The sequence below is a fragment of the Phaenicophaeus curvirostris genome, chromosome 2, assembly GCF_032191515.1.
Source record: "Phaenicophaeus curvirostris isolate KB17595 chromosome 2, BPBGC_Pcur_1.0, whole genome shotgun sequence".
NCBI lineage: Eukaryota > Metazoa > Chordata > Aves > Cuculiformes > Cuculidae > Phaenicophaeus > Phaenicophaeus curvirostris.
Genome location: NC_091393.1, coordinates 20,627,782 through 20,650,279, shown reverse-complemented (window position 1 = coordinate 20,650,279; position 22,498 = coordinate 20,627,782). Strand labels below are relative to the sequence as shown.

Here is a 22,498-nt window from a genome sequence, read left to right as displayed (position 1 = left end):
CAGTGCTGCCTCCCTTGTGGCTGAACGCCCGTGTCGCCCGCAGGCCCACAGTGGGGAAGATGGAGTTCTCCAGTGGCCGAGCAAGGCTGAAGCATTCCCGACTGGCAGGAGACCGGCGGGATCTGTATCCTCACAGTCTGCAGTTCTACCTGGACCCCCCCACAGAAAACATCTCACTGGTGGAGTTTGAGAGCTTTGCCATCGACCGCCTGAGGCGTGCGTAGCGTTCCCTGCCCTCCCATCCCTGTCCCCTCCTCCCCTCCTTTCCAAGGTTTTGATTCATCCTGTCATGGATGTGTGTAATTTGGGTGGGCTTAGATGCTATTTTTTTCTGTTATTAATGTGAACTGGCTGCCTGCTCTTGTTGAAATGACCTTTCTTTAAAGGAAAGCATGTTGCTTTAGGTATTTGAGAGAGCTGCAAGTGGTGCACAGCAGCCAGGACTGTAAAGTTTTGGTTTACACTGGTGTTTTTTCTGAGCATGTTTCGTTTTCTAGGTGTTGTGACATATTCAGTGTCTCTCAGTACAGCAATTTGGATCTTTGTGGTTGGAGCAAGGGATCCCCGGACTCCTGAAAAACAGTGAATCCAAGCTTTCTGTCCTTACAGTGGAAACCAGTGTTCAGGGACTGATCCATCAATTAGCTGTCCCCTTTCCCTGTTGACTGTATGGATCCTGGAGCTGGGTGAAGTGTTCAGGACTTGTGGGCCACACCTTATCCCCCAGATTTCCTATCTCTTTTTTTCCCCATACCACTAAAAGCAATTCCTGTGGTCTTACCAGAGTTTGTGCATGTCTCTCAACACATTTGTGGTATGTATTGTCTCTAATGTGGACTTAATCTTTTTTTTTCTCCAGTGCTCAAAGTAGTTGAAAGCCTTGGTGTGACCTATGCAAAAGGGAACGAGTCATACAAAACTAAGCTGGGCTCTGAGCTCCGGAAACTCAAATTTCCCTACAAAGTAAGTGCAAAAAATAAAAAGGGAACTCTCTTGCGCTTTATTTTCTTTGCAGTTTCAAGAATTCTGAATAAAAGTAGAGGTGATGAAATACTATTCCTAAAAATTAAATTCTGTCATTTTGTCAGAGATGTAGTTCTTCTTTGAGAGTATATAGCTCTTCTTCTTTAGGACAACCCCCTTCTTTAGTAGTCATGCATTTATTGTTTTAAAGATGAGTATTAATGCACTGTGGAACAGCAATGATAAATTGAGTCTGGATTTTTAATCTGGAAGAGATTATTTCTCTGGAATAATTTTAATCATATGTTCTGTAGGCTTTGGTCGAGGACGATTATGAGGCAAGAAGAAAAGACCATATCTCTCATTTCATATTACGCCTTGCTTACTGTCAGACGTAAGTACTTTTTGGATGATGCTGTACTCTTACTATTAATTTTAAATGTATACAGATACTACATTGCTTTATTGCAGACATTACAGCTATTTTAGAGTTGCATGGCTAGTAAGCATGTAGGCTCAAACAGAGGTTTTTTTTGCTAAGAACCTGGTTTCAACCTGAACTCTCAGGCATTCTAAATGATTGATAATTTAACTTAATTTCTGTATATGCTTGAACTGTTGATTACTCGTCAAAGACCTGACTATGTAAATAGGCTTCATATTGTTGTCTAAAGAGAGAGCCTTGTTCCTGACAAACTAAAAATGCCATCTGAATTTGAGGTTTCCTCCACTCATTATGCATTTTGCCCTAATCCATTGCCTTGGATAGTCGCACTGCAGATTTTTGTCATGTGAAATCTGAAGAACAAAGTTGGTCTTGTCAAATGCATTCTTTTTACTTCACCAGTAGTTTTTGAATGAAATTATAGAGGTTGTCAGTGCTTTATATCTGTTAGCAGCTTTCTTATTCATCTGTGTGAACTCCTGACTTTTTGCCATTGCAGCCTTCTTTTTTAGAATTAAAACTGGCAATATGAAGTGTGTTCTGATTTGAATTGTTAATTAATTTGCTCTTTAAGTTGAAGTTTAGTTTGTTTAAATGACGTGAGTGTGGTAGAATACATATTGTGATACTGTGATACATGACATGACTGAAGTGCTGCTGTGGATGGGTGGGTACAGATTCATAAGCAAGAACAAACTGGGAAAGTGAGTGGGAGGGATTGTGTTCTAGGGAAAGAGAGGCAGCTGGAAGGGATGGGGCTTTTCCTTGGAATGGGTCAGGAGACTGTTGAGAGTTTAGGGCAAGTGTTGGAGAAGAGGCCAAAGTGTGGCTAACAACATGGTAGGTGCCTGCTACCGACCATCTGATAAGAACAGGAAGTATTAGAGGCCTCAAGGCCTCCACATGGAGGAAATCTCACTGTGACAGGCTCTGGGTGACTTAAACTACCCTGATATCTTCCAGATTATTTCCATCTGATCATGTTGCCCTTACAAAAGACATCTGGGCTGTAATGAAAACAGGTTGTTGGTGTATGTAATCGATGAGCCAGCTGGATCTGCGATGTATGTACAATGAGGAACAAGTTGTGGGTGTGAAGGTAAACAGCAGCCTTTGCTGCAGTGACTCTGATAATATAGTTTAAAATCCTGAAAGAAGGGAGTCAGTTGAATAACAGAATGACAACTGAAACCCCTGCTGCTCTTTTCTGTTCTACATGTATTAGTTGTGATTATGAATAACAAATGTAATATTCAGTTATTTCTAGTGCTCATGTTGTATACAGTGTTGTAAACTCCCTTAGTCATACTGGTCCTGCTGATATTTACAAGAAAATATCTTGCATTACCTGTATTACTAGTTTCTACCAAAAGCCGCTAAAATGTAGTATCCTTAAATAGTCTGGGACTAAAAAGCCCCTGAAAACTTAATGTTTCTTATTATGCAGCTAGTGGCATTTTGAATAGTCAGTTTGGTTTCCCTTATCTCTTCGTGTAAAACTTAACGGTAAGCAATTAATTATTATTTAGATGGGGACATTGCTTTTCTGTGAGAAATGAGACACTTTGGGGGTGTTGGTAGTGACGCGTTTGAAAAAAGTGCTGCCGTTCTGGAAGGTAGAATTGTCTGGTGGCAAGAATCTCATCTGGAGTTCAAGAGGCAGCTATTTTAGGTTTACGGCTTTAAGAAAAATAAGCTTAGGTCAGATTCACGCAAGGCAATACAAGCCACACAGCAAAAGCCAGAATGTTAGTGTTTGGTTCAGGAGTGGAATTCACTAAGCTGTGTCCACTGTGCTGAAAAGGGAGGAGGGTGTATGTGAATGACAGCGGCCAGCATGCCGAGTGAAAGGCTGTGGGCAGAGAAACCAAGCAACGATTTGGCTAAACATTTGCCTTTGTCACTGATGTGACATCTTCTTTCCCCTGCCCTGCATCTCTGTAATGGCTCTGGAATCTTCTAGAATTAATGACAAATGCAGATAATTGGACTGCTTTTTCTTTGTAAGCTATCTTTTTGAAAGAAAATCCTGGCTGTTTGCACGACAGCATATTTGACTGCAGTGCTTGCTTAGGAGATAAATGGGAGACATGGCTCAAACCCTGTGTTTCAGGGAAATATCGTAAGAGCTAGGCTGTAGGTAAGGCAGAGGTGGGCAGCTTGCTGAAGGTGAACCACTGTGGAGAAATGAATACAATCTATTCCAGGCCACAACATCAACAATAAAGAGCCTGTCTTTGATAGCCGGAAAGACCCAAGGCCCCAAGGAGGGGCCTTGGATAGAGCTCCAGGGCACTATTTTAAACTACTTGCAAATGTAGTTTTGTGTTGCCATTTATATACAGACAGTTTGATGCAGCATTTCAAGAAAGCAGCTTGATAGTCAGTTTCCACTTAAACTAGCTTTTGTGTTTCTTTGAAAAGATGGACTTAATGCTTACTCATAAAATGGAAAATAGCATTTTAAGCACTGTACCCAGCATTCTTCGTTCTGTCTTGAAACAAGCTGTTTCAGGGATGCGATGTTTCTGTGCTCTTCCTTCCCCAAAACACTGCCTTCTTACATTTCCAGTTGGCCAACAGTGCCACCCAGGGGTACAAATTTACATCAGCTTTTTTGTGTAGTCTAGAGTCTCTAAATTTCTCTAAACAGAATTTTACTTGCCTCTTGGCCACTGCGGTGCATTTTTGCTTCTCTTTTGCATCTCTCTTTATCAGATTAGCCATGAAGAATCTTTGAAGTCACAGAAGCATAATCTTCACTTTTCTTATGTAAGATAGAAGCAATAATTCTTGCCTCTCCTCTGACAGTGAAACTCCCTGTTCTGTTCAGGAACTTTGAAACATACTTTTGTGGCCATTTTTGTTTGTCATCTGTGTCATATAACGGAGACCCGCACTCTTTATCCAGCTTACCAAGGCCTTTTCTCTACTTCCTGCTGTTTTTTTTTATATGATTTACTAGATTTGTGTGCTGAAATTGCTGCCTCTTACTTTGACTGGCATTTACTTCTGTGTGCTTTCTGTAGCCATGTTCCCCTTGCTGTCTACCTTTAAACTTTGAGGAATTAACATAATCTCAAAGGAATCTTCTGGTGTTGGTTGTCAAGTAAAATAGAGCTCTGCCCCATGCTCAGGCTTTTCACAAATTGATGTTAAGCTGTAACTGAACTTTTAATTGTGGACTGTGAGCTGCTAGTCTTAGATTCCAGAGTGAGGAGCATTTTCACATCTTTCTAAAGTGCTTCTATGTTGATGCTTCATAAGAGTATGCTAGTTCAGTTTAGAAATGATGTAAAATTTTGTGAAGACATAAGGAAAAAGTTAACAAAATAATACCATAATGGTGATGTTCCTAGGGCAGTCAGTTTTAAAGTATTTGCTGGACACATACAGTAACATAAGACAACTTATCAGCTGGTTTGTCACTTATAGGAAGAATCCAAGTAGGTATGTGTATTTTATTAGAGATAACAGGAATACTTTTTGTTTTGGTAAGCTAAGCATGAAGACGGGATTACAGTATTAGATCCTGAAGGAGCCAAGGAACATGAGGCTGGCTGGCTGCCAAAGTAACTATTTTTTTTTTTGGCTTAGGAAACAAATGCAGTGTAAAGCTGGTGAATTAGGAAAAGAGTAGAAGTGTCACATCCTGGGATTTTGTTACTGTCTAAGACAATCACAGAATGCAGAAGATCAATTGTAAAGGCATTAACTTCCCTTTAAAGTTCCACAGATGATTAATACATCCCAACCACTGAAACTGTCTGCAGGGTTATACTTGACAAAGCACCTTAACAGAGCCTTTCCGTCTGGAATTATAATTTGAATAATAATTACATTTCTCCAACCCTTACTTAAAGCAGAGGTTTTGACAACAAAACCACTAAAACTCTGTTTTAATTCACTGGTCTCCTATGGGAGAACATGCTTAAATATTGTAGGATGAACACGTAAGACTGCAGTATTTCTGTTCTCTGTGAATTGTCATGGCAGTAGCCCAGAGCGTAGCTTTCAGAACAGTTTGAAAGTATGCCCAGTGACAGCAAGATACGGTGTCACCTGCATTCTGTGCTTGTAGGTACAGGGTGGCTTTTGCTACGAGTATTCTGCTACCTAGTTGTTACAGCTTTGAGTAATGTGCTGATGCTTGGGAATCTGAGTGTTGAGGAAAAAGTTATATCAGTAGAATCATAGAACCATAGAATAGTTAGGGTTGGAAGGGACCTCAAAGATCATCCAGTTCCAACCCCCTGCCATGGGCAGGGACATCCCACTAGATCAGGTTACCCGAGGCCCATCCAACCTGGCCTTGAACACCTCCAGGGATGGGGCAGCCACAACCTCCGTTGGTAACCTGTTCCAGTGCCTCACTACTCTCATGGTGAAGAAATTCTTCGTAGTGTCTATTCTCCAGCTTATATCCGCTTCCCCATATCCTATCACTAGAAGCTTTTATGAACAGTCCCTCTCCAGCTTTCTTGTAGGCTCCTTTTAGGTACTGGAAGGTTGCTATAAGATCTCCTTGGAGCCTTCTCTTCTCCAGGCTGAACAAGCCCAACTCTCTCAGCCTGTCTTTGTATGGAAGACACTCCAGCCCTCAGATCATCTTTGTAGCCTCCTCTGGACCTGTTCCAACAGCTCAATATGCTTCTTCTGTTGAGGATTCCAGAACTGGACACAGGACTCCAGATGAGGTGTCCCAAGAGAGGAACAGAGGGGCAGAATCCCCTCCCTCACCCTGCTGGCCACGCTGCTTTTGATGCAGCCCAGGACACGGTTGGCCTTCTGGGCTGCAAGTGCACATTGCTGGCTCATGTGAAGCTTCTCATCGAGCAGCACCCCTAAGTCCTTCTCCTGTGATGTTTGCCTCCTCAGATTAATTGTGACTTTACTTGCACAATAAAGAAATATTGTGCCGTGCTGCAGACAAAAATCTGTCCTTTGAATACCAGAAGTGAATGTTATCTGTGCTTCGTTTTCTTATCTAAGCCAAATAAGAAATGGTGAGTACCATTTAAAAGATGCCAACAGTTTTCATACCCACAAGCAGTTTTTAGTGTTGAGTTTTACCTCTGTTCTTCTGGAATATCTGCAGTCATGCTTCTTTGTGTATTGCCTCTTCTTTTCTGATTGAGTGCTCCTTCTTGAAGGTTTCTTAACTTCTCCTCGGTTTGTGGGTCCCTTGCCAATGATGGTGTTATGTTTAATGCTGTATTCACTAGGTTTGACATCTAGTTTATACAGAAAGAATGTGTAATTAGAAAATGTACTATGTTTCTTTGATTATTTGTTTGCAGTGAGGATCTCAGGCGTTGGTTTCTTCAACAAGAAATGGATCTTTTGCGATACCGCTTCAATGAACTAACTGACAGTTTAAGACAGAAATTTCTGGAATATGTTAACTTATCGTTTGAAGCTGTAAGTATGTGACTTTGTGTATTTGTGCTATGTTGCATGTGTCTGCTTTTTTAATAGCCTCATTGAGATAGTTTTAGTACTTCTGTTTAAAAAATAAAAAATGCAGTTCTGAACTTCGGAAATAGCGTCCATGCCACAGTAATGAGAATTAATTGATGGAATTTTGTGGTGCAGTTTTGTGCTGCAACAAGAGAAGCTCAGTCTGCTCCAGTTAACCAACTCTTTACTGAAAAACACATGTAATTACAAAAGTAAGTTAATGGTTTACAGAATCTGATAGGTATTTTTTAATGAAGATTCTGGACGAGTTAGATCTAGTCTGTGTTTGTCAGATACAGCATTTGTATGTCTCATGGGTTCATCAGGGCAAATAACACTCGGGTCAGAATTACCTTGTGTTCTTTTACATGTAAATGACGAATTATGTGATAATTCACCATAAAGGTTTCAGCGTTTAGAAAGCAATGGCTGTGTGATACTAACCTGAAGTGTGTGTGTAATCTGTTCTCACCAGATCACTGGAAAATAGTTCTTTTCAACATATGTCTTTATTAGTGCACTTTGCTCTAGAACCTTTGCACTCTACTAACTACTTTTAAGATCCTGGCTTCTTGCTAGTGTAGAATCATAGAATAGTTTGGTTTGGAGGGGAGAGACTGATGAGGATTATTTGGCATTTTGCTATTGATACCTAGGAGTTTGAAAAATTCAATGGGCTCAGCTTCTGAGGGGATGTATTCAACATCTCTGATAGTAACCTGCTTCAGCTTTTAATTTTTGCCCAGATTTTGAGACAGCAGTGAAACTATTTTCTTTTGGTTAAATCACTCTGCATAGCGTAGTGAGTGTCGGGCTTTTAATTGGAACACCAAACCTCAATTTTTTGGGGGGGGTCAGAAGGAAAGATGTGTTAATGAAGTCCTGTTTTGCCTGGAAATAGTACAGAAATAATACAATCTGGTGTACTTTATATTATATGAGACTAGTTGTCGTGACTACATAATTTATTTTCTAATTTGTTTTCTGAACAGCTTTAAAGCTGTTAGTACGGCATTAGAAAATAAATGATTTAAAACTTGTGCTGTTCAAACACTTAAATATTTTAGATATCTTTTTAAAAATTAAAACAGATTCAGTTTTGACACTTTAATTTCTGGACTTCAGTTTGTAATCTTTTTATGTGGTGCTTCATAGGTGGCTTGCTGTAGGTGTCCATCAAATTTGAGGGAAGTACTTCAGGGAGAAGAGACTGAAAGATTGGTTAATAGTCTTCCCTCAAAACTAAGCTTGCTTTGTTTTAAAGAAGAAAACCACCGTGTGTGCATCTGTGACTCACTCCTTTTTCACCTGTATATGTTTATGTTAATTTAGTCTTATGTGGTTTGTCAGCCTTTGAATATGTTCAGCTGTGAGAGCTTCTTGCTTTGATGTTTCCTTGTTCTGAAAGGAAAGGAGTGCTACATTGCCTTTCTTGACATGTTAGCATCAATGTGTGTGAGGGAGATTCTGCTGTATATTCCTTCATCACTGAACAAGAAATACTTACTAATCTGCTCCCTGTTTTGATAGCTTACTTATTTTTAATCTATACTTTAGGAATATTTTCCCATGATATGTTGAATGGTTTTCTATCATAGTAACAGGAGAATCGTGGAATGGTTCTGAAGGTATTTCAGAATGTTTTTAGTCTATTCTATACTTTATGTACTTAAAAAAAATAAAAGGAAAGAAAAAAGGTTTTTAAGGGGCAATGCTGTCATCATCCAGAGAAATACTGAAGCTTTTTATGTATGGTATGTAATTTTCAGCTCTCAAGGCACATTAAATAGTCTGTGTGTAATGTCAGTCACATAGGGAGCACAGGAAATCCTCAAGCAGCACTTGAGAGAAGTAAATGCTGACATTTAAGGTGACAGAGCCCATCAAAGAGAATATGCAAACACAGGTGTGCAGTTGAGATTTACATTAATTTAGGAGATTAAAGCATTAAAATCTTACTATAAATGAGTAATTACAGCAATGATGCCTGACAGTTTCTGGCAGTAAAAGCCACTAATATAGATTTTAAAGATATTTAAAGAGAAATACGGTGAATATTTTAAATATTATAGTCATTGAAGAAAATATTTTAATATCAAATTAAGTTCTTCAGTATAGTAAGGAATTATAGAAAGTAAATGGTTTTACAGTTAAGTGACACTTGGGTTTTAATGAGAAGGTTGTTTTTCTTGCCGCAAGCTGTGGGCATCTTGAATTTTCCTTTATTTAAGTTAGGAGTGTCAGATTTTACTTATACTGGATTGCAATACGAGACCTGTTTGGACTCAGTTGACTGTATGCCCAAGCCCCCATTTGTCATATATCAGTGAGGTTGGTTGTAGTTTTCCACATGCCTTGCTACCTATGCACCTCCTCATTCGTCCCTCTGTATCTACTCCAACCTTTTAACTTGTCCTTTTAACTTGTTCTCTGTTTTCTCTGGTAGCTGGTTATGCGTGCCTGTATCAGAAACCCTTGAGAAATGAGTATACTTACAATTTTTTGTTTTAATACTGCTTTTAGACCTTCATAGTGTGAAAGAAGTCCTAGTTTATTGATTTGATGTTCTGATAGCCTTTTTGACACAAACAGAATATTTATGCTACCTACCACAAGCTGTTACTGAAAAGCTTTCAATGAATTCGTAGGTTTGAGGGAAACTGCAAGGCATCTGGGTCGTTACCATTCCTAGAAATTCCTGAATTAAGGTGTTGAGCTTCCATTGTTCGTGCATTTGGTCTTATAGGACCTAACACTGGGGAAGTAAGCTCATAATCTAAAGCTTATTCATAAATTATAATCAACATCTAAAAATTGAATAAATTTATTCTTTTCTCTGCATGCTGCTTATCTTTTTCTTGCCCTTCAAGAATATGTCTGTACATGTCATATGGCACAGTAACTCCTAGATCTTAGGTTGGATTTTTGCATGCTTCTGAGTTATGAATAGACACATCTAATATATTCTGCTTCTTTTTTCCCCTTCTAATAGCTGCCAGCTTGTGCCTTGTAGCATTAAAGGAGAAATTAGGTCAAAAGTTACCTAGTCATAGTGGTATCTTAGCTTCGCTGAGTAGTAAGAAGTGGAGTCCTCTGGATTGGCAAGTGACATGCCAGTTACTGTTAATTAGTATTTGTAGTAATTAAAAGGAAACTCTACTAGCCAAAGTCTAAATTATCTTTCTTTTCATTCTTTGTGAATTTAACTTAATTGTTAATTTCTGTAATTATTAACACTTATTTCTTTCCATGAATTTGACTTTTTCCTCACCTTCTTTTGAATCTTCTGTTCTCTTAAATGACAGCGAACAGAACTTGCCTCTTCACTGCCTTTTCATAAACGTTTTCATCTAGGAACTGTCACTTATCTAATTAATTTTTGGGCAAATGCCACATGTTCTGGGGCCTTTAGCTTCTAGTTCCTGGAATAGGTCTGCCATACTCATTTTGCTTTTGTCTCCGGTTTCTCAAATCAGTCTAACCCTCTGACTTATCCATCTCAGCATCTTGCATTCGTGCTTCCTGAATACAAATCTCAGCAAAAACAATGTCTGATCTTGCTCTTAAATTCTGGGAGGTTCTTCCACACTGTAGGCTGCTTCAGTGAAACTGATAATGCACTTAAGCTGTTCATAATCTTTCTTTTCACAGGATTTAAATTTTGAAGAAATTTTAACAACTCACTGTCTGTCTTGAAGTAATGGATTCTCCTGCCAGTGTTGTGTTCAGTCTTCATCGTTAAATTAACCGTACATAGCAGTTAAAATGCTTGCTTTGCCTTTGTCCTGACTTCAGCTTTAGGTCCTTCTGATGTTTCTCAGCTACAGCTTTTTCTTCCTCTACTGAAACTACTTTCTGGTCTACTCAGTCATGCTTCTCTTCTCTCATTGTGTAGCATGGCTGTGGATAATTTGATTATTATATTTTCTTTTACCTTACCTGTTCTCTCTCTGTGGTGAGGGCAATAAGATTCAGTTCTTCAAATTTTGTTCTTTTCATGTGTGTGGTATCACTGCTCCTATGGTCTCAACCTGTTAGTTAAAAATACTTTTTTGCTACTACCTCCTTGTTTTTAATATTTTGCCTTTCCCACTTTCTCTTTTGGATGTTCTTCTGGCTTATATTTAGTGTAGCAAATCCGTACTTTTCCTTAGAACAGCATTTACTTTGTGGCACTGTCAGAAGTATTGTATCTCTTTTGAAGTCTTCGGTCTGAGTTTGTCTTTTGTTTGCCTTGCCTTGGCTGATTTTAACTGTCCAAGACCCACCACTTGTTCTTAGACAACATGTGAAAGTGCAGCTGAAGGTCTCTGTAGATCAATGATAACATTTTGTGTTGATTTGGAAGAGATAGTGAACTTCCCAGTTCTTTTCCACTTGGTTATTGTGAAAACTTGCCACAAAATTTGTTCATCTTAACCAGTCAGACTTTGTCTCTCTCTGAGGGCTGTTTTAAAGGTCTCTGTTCTATTCAGGTGCACCAAAATGTTCTGTGGTTGCTTTCAAAGTGCAGTGTATTTCTTCTTTTTTGATCTTTGACTCTATCAATAGCACTTTGGAGATGACAGTTCTTTCATTTGCCTTGTGCATAGAAACTTCACAGCTTTGCCTGTGCAGTCCCTAGCACCTGTACATTCATGTCTCATGGTGGCAGTCATCATGCTGCTGCTTTGCTTTCCTTATAATATTTTTTTTTCAATGTCAAACCTAATTCTGGCTTCCAGTAACATGAGTCTGTTTCTTCTTGTTATATCCACTAATTGAGAAAGGTGTGGGTTTTTTTTCTTTCTCTATTTGCCTTCTACATATGAAATTACTCTAATTATGCTTTCTTATTTTTGAGCCCTTCTTGGCATGTAGTGGTTTGTCATTTCTGTGGGTGTCTTTTGCTATTTTTTTAATGGGGCAACATCTGTTTTTTAAGTGCAGTGTCAGCTACTGAAAATATTCCAGCTGAACCAATACCAGTTCTGAGATGATATGGATATTTAAGTCATGTATTCTTTGCATTTTCCCCACTGCCTCCAGTAGCGCAATGTACCGACTCCAAAGCTGGAGATGAGGTGATCTTACAACTGCTTTTATCAGTGCTGTCTCTGCTGAAATACAGCCTTCAGTTTTGGATCCGATGCTCTTGTCTGATCCCTTTCTCCAGAGCCCTTGCAGTCTTCTCAGCCTCATAGTGTTTTAAACATGTAATCTACTCCTATTTTAATGAACGAGCTAGTGATCAAATTGTAGTATTTTAGTTAAAAACTAAATAATCGTGGAACTTGGCTTAATAAATCTGGTTTTAAGTTAAATTCTTCCATGCATGGCTTTTCCAATTGGTCTTGCACCTAGATAATAGGAGATTCAGTGGAACTATTTGGTCGTTTGCTTGTGAAAGTGTCTTATGAGAGTGACTTTGAGAGCTTTTGGCACAATATGACACCTGCTTTTTTTTCTTCCTGTCCCTGAGGTCTGTTGCGCTGTTGTAAACGCAGGGAGATTGGATTAATGCAGTTCGTTTTTTGACAGATCCAGATGGGCTGTTACTGGTCTCTTGTCTTTTTTCCTAAGTGCTATCAGATACTTGAATTTGTTGCTGTACCTTCCAGGAATTTAACTTGGTATGCTGGTGTGTGGAGGAGAATAGAATAGAAAGTTTTATCCTAAATTTATTTTTCAGTGATGCGTGGTCATATTCTCAATTGTTCTGATTTCCTGTGGTCCTTCCTTCATCTTAGCTTCAGACTGTTCACTTCTTAAAGCAGACGTATTTCCTTTTTGCTGCTTCTACAAGAAATGAAAACTAATAGTTATTATCATATCTTTATCTGTGGTATAAGGATGATGTATAATTTAATTTAGATTCCCTGCAATGCCTCTGTTCTCTGTTATCTTTCTACACTGTGCAGAAGAAATAAACTTCAAAGTGTATTATATTTCTTGAATACATTTTTCTGTGTTGCTATTTCCTCTCCACAGAGCATAAAAGACCCTGTTTAAATTATCTTAGAACTTCTTCACCTCCAAGAAGCCTCTTGGAATTTAAAAAACATGGTGACTTTTATAACTTCTAGGTTAGATGCCTTATTTTTGAGTAACTGCCTGTTGTTGCAAAATTAAACACCTTAATTTTTTTTAATGCTGTTATAAAGAACGTTATTGCAATAAAATGTTTTGGATCATAGTAATAAGGAAGGAACAGCAGATGGAAATAGTCAGTGGGGGGAGCTAACGCTCTGTAGTGTGTCTGCCAGCATTTGAGAAGAAAGAATAAGAAGTGCAAAATAAAAGGAAAAACCAAAATGCATTAGCGGAGCTAATTTTTTTTTCCATGGTAGCTCTTCTTTGATGTTGCGGTTGAAGTACTTTTTTAGCAGCTTTAAGCAATAGAAATTAAACTTCTTTTGTTTCCATTTTTATGATCAGAGCACTCCTGTGAGAGACTTTGTGATATCACTATTATGCTTTCTTCAAAAGCATTTATCTCGATAGTGGCGCAGTTGTATAAATATTTGTAGGTTAGCTTCTTGAAAACATGTTTTATGACTGTCTTTATTGGGTACAGAGGATCCAAAAGTCAGATTTGGATTAATGAGAATGAAACTAGTTTTTGTCCTTAATAAAGACAGTTAAAGGGTAAAAGAATATAACCAACATAGTGTCTATCACTAAAAGGCTGTGACTGTAATTATCCATTTTGATACAAAAAAGTTCTTCAGACTGGGTTTATGGCACTTCAGAAGCATGAAATATGATTTCTTCCTTTCCCAAATAGGATGGGGAGAAGCGCTTAGAGGTGGAAACTGTATAGACCCTAATTTTACTGTGTGGAAACTTACGCCAAGTTAAATCCATAACTATGTCCAAGTAAGGTGCAGTTTGCACTTGTGAAGGAGGTGGTTCTGAATTTTATCTTAGTTTCCTGCTGCTTGAATCTTACATTCGTCCCTTTGCTTGAAAACCAATGATGCTCATCTTACAGGTGACAGCAAAGGTCAGAAGTGATGCATGTCTAAGTGGGAACTAGTGCCTTATTGCCAAAGTTACGCTAAAAATATGTATTCTGTCGCTTAGCTCCATGCTTGAAATCATAACAGAAACCAAATTGCATGTGGAAAGGCATAGGAGCAGATTTTTTTAAAATGCTAGAGTCTGTTAAATAGGATGGTGAAACAGGTATACCACTAGCACTTTAAAATAATGTAGCAGGTTACTCTTGCCCTAAAGTACTTAATTTCAGAGGAAGAAATAAATGTCTCAGTTTAATCATTTAAGTTTCAGAAGATGTGTTTAAGTGAAACCAAGTGACGGCTTTGTCACAGAACTGCCTGATCCTTTTTTAAAATTGTTTTTTTGTTCTAGATGCCTGGGTTTATGGCTACCTCTTGTAAGAAAAATCTTAGGGAGACCTCTTTCCTTAGGAGCACGGGAATCCAGTTCAACTAGTGCATAGTACTCTTTAGGCCATTGTACTGCAGCCTGAGGATTTGGTAGTCCAGCTGGTAGGTCAGTTTGCAAAGTAGTGTTCTTTGTACAGCACTCTTACTAATTGGCTGCAACCCAAATTAATTGGGTTGTTTGTAAAGCAGCTTGAGTATTCTAGTGAGCTAACACTGTGAGGGATCATAGACTCATAGAATGGTTTGAGTTGGAAGGGACCTTAAAGATCATGTAATACCACCCCCCTGCCATGGGCAGGGACACCTTCCTCTAGGTCAGGCTGCTCAAGGACCCATCCAACCTAACCTTGAACACCTCCAGGGATGGGGCAGCCACAGCTTCCCTGGGCAAACTGAGCCAGAGTCTTACCACCCTCATTATGGAGAAATTCCTCCTAATGTCTGATCTAAATCTTTCCCCCTCCAATTTATAACCATTGGCCCTTGTCCTATCACTACGTACCTTTGTAAGAAGTCTCCCTCTCCAGCTTTCTTGTAGCCCTCTTCAAGTACTGGTAGGTTGCTAAAAGGTCTCTCCAGAGCCTCCTCTTCTCCAGGCTGAACAAGCCCAACTCTCTCAGCCCGTCCTCGTACAGAATCACAGAATCACAGAATAACCAGGTTGGAAGAGACCCACCGGATCACCGAGTCCAACCGTTCCTACCAAACACTAAACCATATCCCTCAGCACCTCGTCCACCCGTGCCTTAAACACCTCCAGGGAAGGTGACTCAACCACCTCCCTGGGCAGCCTGTTCCAGTGCCCAATGACCCTTTCTGTAAAGAATTTTTTCCTAACGTCTAGCCTAAACCTCCCCTGGCGGAGCTTGAAGCCATTCCCTCTTGTCCTGTCCCCTGTCACTTGGGAGAAGAGGCCAGCACCCTCCTCTCTACAACCTCCTTTCAGGTAGTTGTAGAGAGCAATGAGGTCACCCCTCAGCCTCCTCTTCTCCAGGCTAAACAACCCCAGCTCTCTCAGCCGCTCCTCATAAGGCCTGTTCTCCAGCCCTTTCACCAGCTTTGTTGCTCAACAACAGGGAGTGCTGCAGCCCTCTGATCATCCTTGTAGCCTCCTTTGGACCTATTCCAACAGTCCTGTATCCTTCTTATGTTGAGGATTCCAGAACTGGACACAATACTCTGGGTGAGGTCTCACAGAAGAGGAATAGAGGGGCAGAATCCCCTCCCTCACCCTGCTGGCCACGCTTCCTTTGATGCAGCCCAGGACACAATTGGCCTTCTGGGCTGCGAGTGCACACTCCCAGCTCATGTCGAGCTTCTCACCCACCAGCACCTCCAAGTCTGCAGGGCTGCTCTCAATCATGTCACCCCTCATCATGTATTGGAATTGTCACACTTCATATCCGCAGACTGGCAAATTTCCTTGCTGGAGGAAGATGGGTAGATGGAGTGAAATATGATTAAAACATTTAGGCTTAAAATGAATTGTAGTATTCTCTTACAGACTTTTAAATTTAGCTTGTTTCACAGGAGAATAGACACCTGTGTTAGAGGGAGAAGTGTTGGCTGGAAGGAGGGAGAACATGCATTGTAATTTTTCTATGCACTGGCAGGATGGGTGTGAAGGGGTCTTTATTTACCCTTCTCTGATGGTTCCTTGAACTATAAGGATGACTTTGTTATTAGTCATGGTGAAAACTAGCAATTTGCTGCAGTCATTCTAGTTGCATGTGTTGCACATATGGTGTTGGTGATGTTCTATAAAATTTTGGAATTAAGTAATAAAAGTGATCAAGAATATATAGCTACTGAGGTTGTCCCTTTTCACCTTCATAAACTTAATGAACAACAGTTTGTAAATGTTGTAAATGATGCAAAATGCTAATTAGAAGTCTTAATTTGGTAATCATCTCAGTTTGATTAGAAACAGATGTTGATTTTCTGCAGAAATCTAAATTGACCCTTAGAAGATAGCTTATATTTCTTAAAATCAACTTGTGAAACTGAAGTCAAACTAAACTACAAGCTGTACAGGTACCTCTGTCCCCTTTAGTGCACTAGAGTGCTATGGTTACTACTGAACAGATTTGTGTGGTTTGTTGTTTGGGTTAACTAGGACCTTTAGAGTCCATGGTAAGGTTGAATCCTTTACTACTTACTATACGTGCTCTTTCTGGTTTGAAGTGCACTGTATTCCTGTTTTGAAAAAGTTATATGCTTTGAAATAAATATTGCAAAAAGGGCTGCAGTAAAAAGGAGATGAAGAGTAAAAACATTCTTCCTCCTAATCTAGCTGAAACCAACCAGACATCATTTGGAATACAGCCTGAATCCTGAGGCAGATGTTCTGCTCTAGCGATGGATTTCTAGAGTATTATGAAATGGCAGCTGTATCAGAAGCACAGTGGAGAACAGATATCTTCTGCAAAACGTTCTTCAGTTAATGACAGAAGAGGTGGGAAAGGTACCCACACTACTTGTGTGATAATGTACTTTAGCACATGGTAGCCCACCAGATCACGCTTGACTGCTGTTTATCTAACGGCTTGGAAATGATGAAAGAGTAGTGAGTTCTAACCTGATCCTTGTAGATCCTCAGTTCTTAGCAGTTGGTAATTTTGTGTTCCTGGAAGAAACTTGGTATAAACAAGGAGAACGTAATCATCAGGTGTCCTCTCTTCTATAAATATTTTAAACATTCTTTTGGGGCACGAAGGAAGAGGAGAATCGGGAAATCAGAATTAGTGTATTTTTAAAAATGGTATCCATGTATTATTAAAGAAGAAAATAAATTCTTTGGATAATCGAGGTGTTAAGTGCGTTTGTAGTGGGTGAGGTTAAGGATGTTTCCAAAATGAATTAATCCTCCACATAGCAGTAAATGCAGGAGCTTTGGAAATGTTTATATTGTTTCTTAGTGAAGCAGCAGAAGAGCTGATAGGATGTGTAGGATGTAATTACACTGCAAATAGAATTTTCTGGTTGCTGGTTTCGACGTAAGCTTCATAAGACGGTGTGCAAACATGGAAATACTCTTCCTTACTCATCCCGTGACCGAATCTAGAGAAACGTTTGTTAGCAAGTTTCTGTAAAATAGTCTGGAATGAGCGTCCTGATTTGTAAATGGAAGAAAACTTGTTGCCGTATTTCTCATAAGGATCTTCTGTTAGCTCTGTGATGTGTGGCAATTGAGAAGATTGACTAGGAAATGATTCTTTTGTCTGTTTCATACTCTAAAATTGCAATATAGCATGGTATTGAGAGACTTACGCCATCTCTTTTGAGGAGGGTGTTGTGCTCTTTGAGTACATTTTCTAAGTACACCAGTGACATGTGCACCTAAGTACCTGAAACTGGGTCTTGGAAGAGGAAAGGTCTTATGCATTGAGCTCTTGTTCCTTACTGGGACACTTAGAAATAGCAAAATTCAGTAGTTGTACCTGTATACTAGTATAATGTGTGCATGCATCTTTATTTCTTCATTAAAACAGAATAAGAATATAAAGTTTATTTTGAAGTTTTTGGATTGCCTCACTGCCAGTGTTTGTTTAACCAAGACTTACCTATTAAATTATTCATATTTTAATCTAAATTTATGTGTCTTTGTGTTTCCAGGACAATTCTGTGATTAAAAATCAATGAAAAAACTGCACATAGAAAGCAAGAAAACTAGAAATAATCCAACTTGTCCCAAACCCTAGCTTCCTTCCTTTCCTCTCATGCCTTCCCTTTTTATGTCTGATTTTTCCATTTTTTCTAAGTCTCAAAAACTTACGATGAAGTGTTGGATTGTTTAAAGCTGCAATATGTCACCTGCTGTCACTGAAAAGGGAAGATCCTTTTCCCATTGTTATTATTCTTTGCTTGTGCAAAGCAAAGACCGGTTTCAGTTTATTAAACTGGCAACAAACTTAAGGAGGCAAAACTAGTGAATTGTCTTCTGTGGAGAGAGCAGAATCAGTTCAGTGTGGAGGCTCGGATGAGCACCAGATGATGCCCCCAGGAGAGTTCTCTTGGCTTTTTATTTCCTTTAAATCTTTTGAACCTCACAGTATTTTATCTGGCAAACATCACTGAACTCTGTCAAAAGTTGAACAGGTTGTTTGTCTTTCCAGTCTTGGTTAGAATCCTAAAAGCTGTACTTAATTGTGTATAAATTTTAAATGATTACCAGAATAGGTTTTATTTTGAAAAGTGTTACTTTTAAAAAGCATGGTTTATAGTTCTTCTGTTAATGTTTAATTATATTTTAAATTCTTCACTACTACTTCAGAAGGAAGATTACTCAACACTATTGACAACTAGTATTTTCCTGGTTTCTGCTGAATTAGGTCACTTGCCGAATATCTAATCCTTTTTCCCTTGTCAACTAAAGCGATGATGTAGTTACAGATTAAGTAATATTTTAGTTCATGTTAATTTTTATAAAAGCACCTTATTTTGAAGTATTTCAGCATTTTTAAAACAAGCTCTTAATTTTAGGTTAGTGAAGACCTGAAAAATGAGTTGGCGAGTGAGCTGTGTGCATCAACCCCTGGCCTCAGTATGATTAAAGTAAAAGAACAAATGTTCTATAAGGTAAGCAGAAATTAGTAAGTTCCACAGATCTGCATTCATTCTCTTTCAGTTAAACTCAGTTAATAATTTTAAGTTTACATAATGCTATAGCTAACAGTTAATCAAAGTATCTAAATTAACTGGGGCTGATGAGAATTCCTCTTCCCCGTGTCAGTATTAAGGGTAGAGGGAGGTACTGGTAGAATGAAGGGATCTTTAAACCACCATTAACGTCTTCTGTCCTCTTCTGCCAACCTTTGTCTTTTGCCAGAAAAATAGTCTGAAGTTTTAACGTTCTCAGACAAATGACTTGTCTGTCTGACAGACTGTTCAGGATGGAGACGTTCTCAGACATCTGTTGCTCAAACTAGGTTTGGTCTGATTCTATTAGTCTAAAATTCTTCTTGCTAGAGAGCAAGGGGAGAGGAAAAAAGTAACTACTGGAGCCCACTGAGTCTTTGGAGCAAAGTTTGTTGTGTTCCAGACATGTTTCCAAGACCTTCTGTGTGTAGCTTACGTGAATCAGATATTGCAAGAAGCCTGAAACAGAAATCCGTTTTCAAATGTCAAATCAGTAAGGGATGCAGAGCTACATAATTGGGCTTATAATCATAGATAAAAACTTCACAGTAGCTCATTTTTCTCAGTTGCATGTCTTTGTGTAAGTAGACAATATTTTTTCATCAAAATAATGATAAACTATTCCGAAGTCAACATTTAACTTGAAAATCTTTGCCTTTTGCCTGGATAGAGCTTTGTTAAAAGACAGAGAATGACTTAAAGCTTTGCTGGTCTAGATTGAATCCTGAAGTTGTAAATATCGTTGCTGCATTATTTTGCTGTTTCACAGTGTGGGCTTTTCTTCTTTCTCAGGTTGGACTCGTAGATGCTGTGGATCTGTTCAGAGCCAGAAAAGTGTTTATTAAAGACGGCTTTGCATATGTGCCACTTAAGGACATTGATTCAATTGTTTTGAATAACTATAGAACAAAGTTATCTAAAGCACTCGCGGTAAGAAAGTCTGATATTTACAACTTCTGTTGCATTGTTTAGTGGACACTCTTGGATAGCCTTTGGATTTTTAGATTTATCTGCTTTCATCTGGACAATATCAGAAACCCTATCAAAAGTGCTGACAGCAGTAAAAAAAAGAGTTCATTATGAGCTGAGGGTTCATTAGTGTTAAATGGAATTTAGCATGTGGTGTGCATTATAAAGAAATTTCTGCTACAAGATTTAAAAGTTGTTTCCCACAGAGAGAGTAGCATGACTTTCCATTCAGAATGTTAGCCACATGCTGACAACTGTGTTTTCTCTTCGTATCAAACTTTTCTCCCTCAACATTTTTCAAGTTTTTTTGTTGAAACAAGTAGAATAGTGATTGGTGTTTTTTTTCCTTTTGCTGGTGAATACTGAAATGAGCATAAGATATGTACGTATGCAAGATATATCCATGTCAGGTGTTCGAGGTATCAAATCTAGTGAGGCCACCTCTGGTAAATACTGTTTGTGAATGTTCTGTTGGGAATCCAGTCATCAATTTAGAAGTCTGTAGGTCTACAATATTAGACTTTTCAGAGTTTAAAAGCTGGCCATCATGTATAATGCACAAAATTTTAGTCCTAGAAAATATGACATTGAATAGAATGAAGGCAGGTTGGATTGCTTTTTAGAAATGTTTTCAAAGTCTTATATTACAGTTCACATTACTGCCAAGGTTGACCACGAGCAGATAGTGAACAAACAGTGTGAAGTAAAAATGTATTCCTTTAAGAAACTGCCAGCATGCTAAATTTCTAATTTGTTAATTTTGAATATAACTGGAGTCTTGAATTACTTATTTAATGTGTAAGTGAAAATCGTGATACTTCTCTGTGAACATTTCCATGAGAACTCTTCCATGCAACTGCGACTGGTGGCTTCCTTATTTCAGTTGATGCAACATGTTCTTCCTGAAAGCTGGTAACACTTATGTGGGATTCAGAAACGATGAATGTATTCTGCAGAAATGCAGCAAGCATGCAGATTTTCTGCATCTCCCGTAAATACTTTTGAGGAGCTTCATGTGCTTGTGGAATTTGCCTCCTGTGTGAGTAGCTGAGGAGAATTTTGAGAAACACTAGGAACTGTAGCGAGCAGGCGACCTGACTTCTCAGTTTGAGGAAGAATCTGCAACTTTTTCTTATGAGCACACACTATCTTCCAAATATCATTTAACCCAGAATACTTTGTTAAAGCTAATAGCTGCTTTAGAGTAAAGAAGTATGTCTTTATGTTATTCTTCGTAATTGTGGTTTAGAAATGTTAACGCTCTTATAAGCTTGGAAAACTATCGTTTATAGAACTGCTATGTTTTAAGTTATTGCAGTATTTCAGGTTTGCCTTAGGTTTTAGTTTAAATACACACGTCTTATTTATTAAAGTTCACTCTATTTTCAGAGTAAATAATAACAGGAGGTTAGTGATTTCTGTCCTATTTCAAAGCTCCTGATTGAAGTTGTGGGACTTTGGTGACTAATTTAATTTGCAAAACCACATTTATTAAGTTGTTTCAGCTAATTCTAGCCAGCACAGTGCCCTGATGAGAGATGCTAGGAATATTATGAAATTGTGGATTTTGGAAATGGAGGCCAAAAATCCACTATGTTCTGCAGAGGTCAGTGTAATGTTATTCTGTCACAGCAAACAGAGGTGTAACTGGAGTGTGACACTTAGTAGCTGGATAATCAGTGTAATTTTCGCTGTGACAAAACTATAATCACCAATTGAATTTCAGTGAAACTCTTAAGAATACTTTTTTAAAGAAAGGATTGTACATAAGGAATCTTTTTAATGGTTGCTGTTCCGCAACATACAAATTAGCAGGATAGTCCTTAGTGATTTTCCGCAGCCTTAACTGGAGCGAAGAGTCTCATTTCAATAGAAGCTGTGACACAGTAGCACACTTCCAGTATTGTTTGTGAAAAGCAGTTGTTGAAATTATATTTGATCTAGGCCTAAGTTCTGCAAGGGCATCTGGTTTAGTAGTGCTTGGTAATGCTTTTGTAGCACAGGGGTGTTGGTATGTGTCTGCCTCGAAGGAGAAATCAATTGAGAAATGTGCTGAATTTCAGGCACTGTGGTGGTATAGAGGTCTTCATGACTTTGCAGAGTTGTGCATTGTGGCCAGACTTAATTAAGAAGTAATAGAGCCTTGAACAGCATCTCTGATTTGTTGTTTAATTTGCCTCTTAATGAATGTATTTGATAACATTAGTACTTTGGTAAGAATTACTTGTGTGTGCTTTTGGGAGTATGTTTAAGTGGTTTTTTGCAGCGTCTGGTCTGACTGTTTATGCTTTATTCTCAGCACTTTGTAATAGACAGTCCTTGTTTTATTGGAATTTAAATCTTAATGGTGTAATAATGCAAATTAGGCTTGAATGCTATTACTAAAGAAGTGGTTTGTACCTTCACATGGTTATAAAATTAGGCTAAATATTTGTATCTTGTATGGGTTAGTTTGCCTTTGGCCAGAACTTCTGATTTTGACAGCCTGTCGTAAGCTTCTAAGGAACAAAATGCCCTGAGTGTAGACAGGGGAAAGATGATCTTTCAGGCATGTGGTTATGAGGAATCTTTCTTATGGCTCTCATTAGTGGTTTAATTCTTTAAAGTTAAACCAGCATAATTTTGCAAGCAT

The 22,498-nt window shown here is 38.6% G+C and overlaps 1 protein-coding gene across 1 annotated transcript in view; it reads left to right on the top strand.

The window, feature by feature from the left end:
* The first annotated feature begins 54 nt into the window (after positions 1–54).
* PRIM2 (DNA primase subunit 2) overlaps positions 55–22,498 on the top strand; it is a 104,084-nt gene continuing 81,640 nt past the window's right edge. Inside the window, exons 1-6 of the mRNA XM_069851479.1 lie at positions 55–216; positions 860–963; positions 1,278–1,357; positions 6,709–6,829; positions 18,742–18,837; positions 19,690–19,827. Coding sequence (XP_069707580.1) covers positions 60–216; positions 860–963; positions 1,278–1,357; positions 6,709–6,829; positions 18,742–18,837; positions 19,690–19,827 — 696 coding nt within the window. The 5' untranslated portion in view covers positions 55–59. The remainder of the gene's footprint in view (positions 217–859; positions 964–1,277; positions 1,358–6,708; positions 6,830–18,741; positions 18,838–19,689; positions 19,828–22,498) is intronic.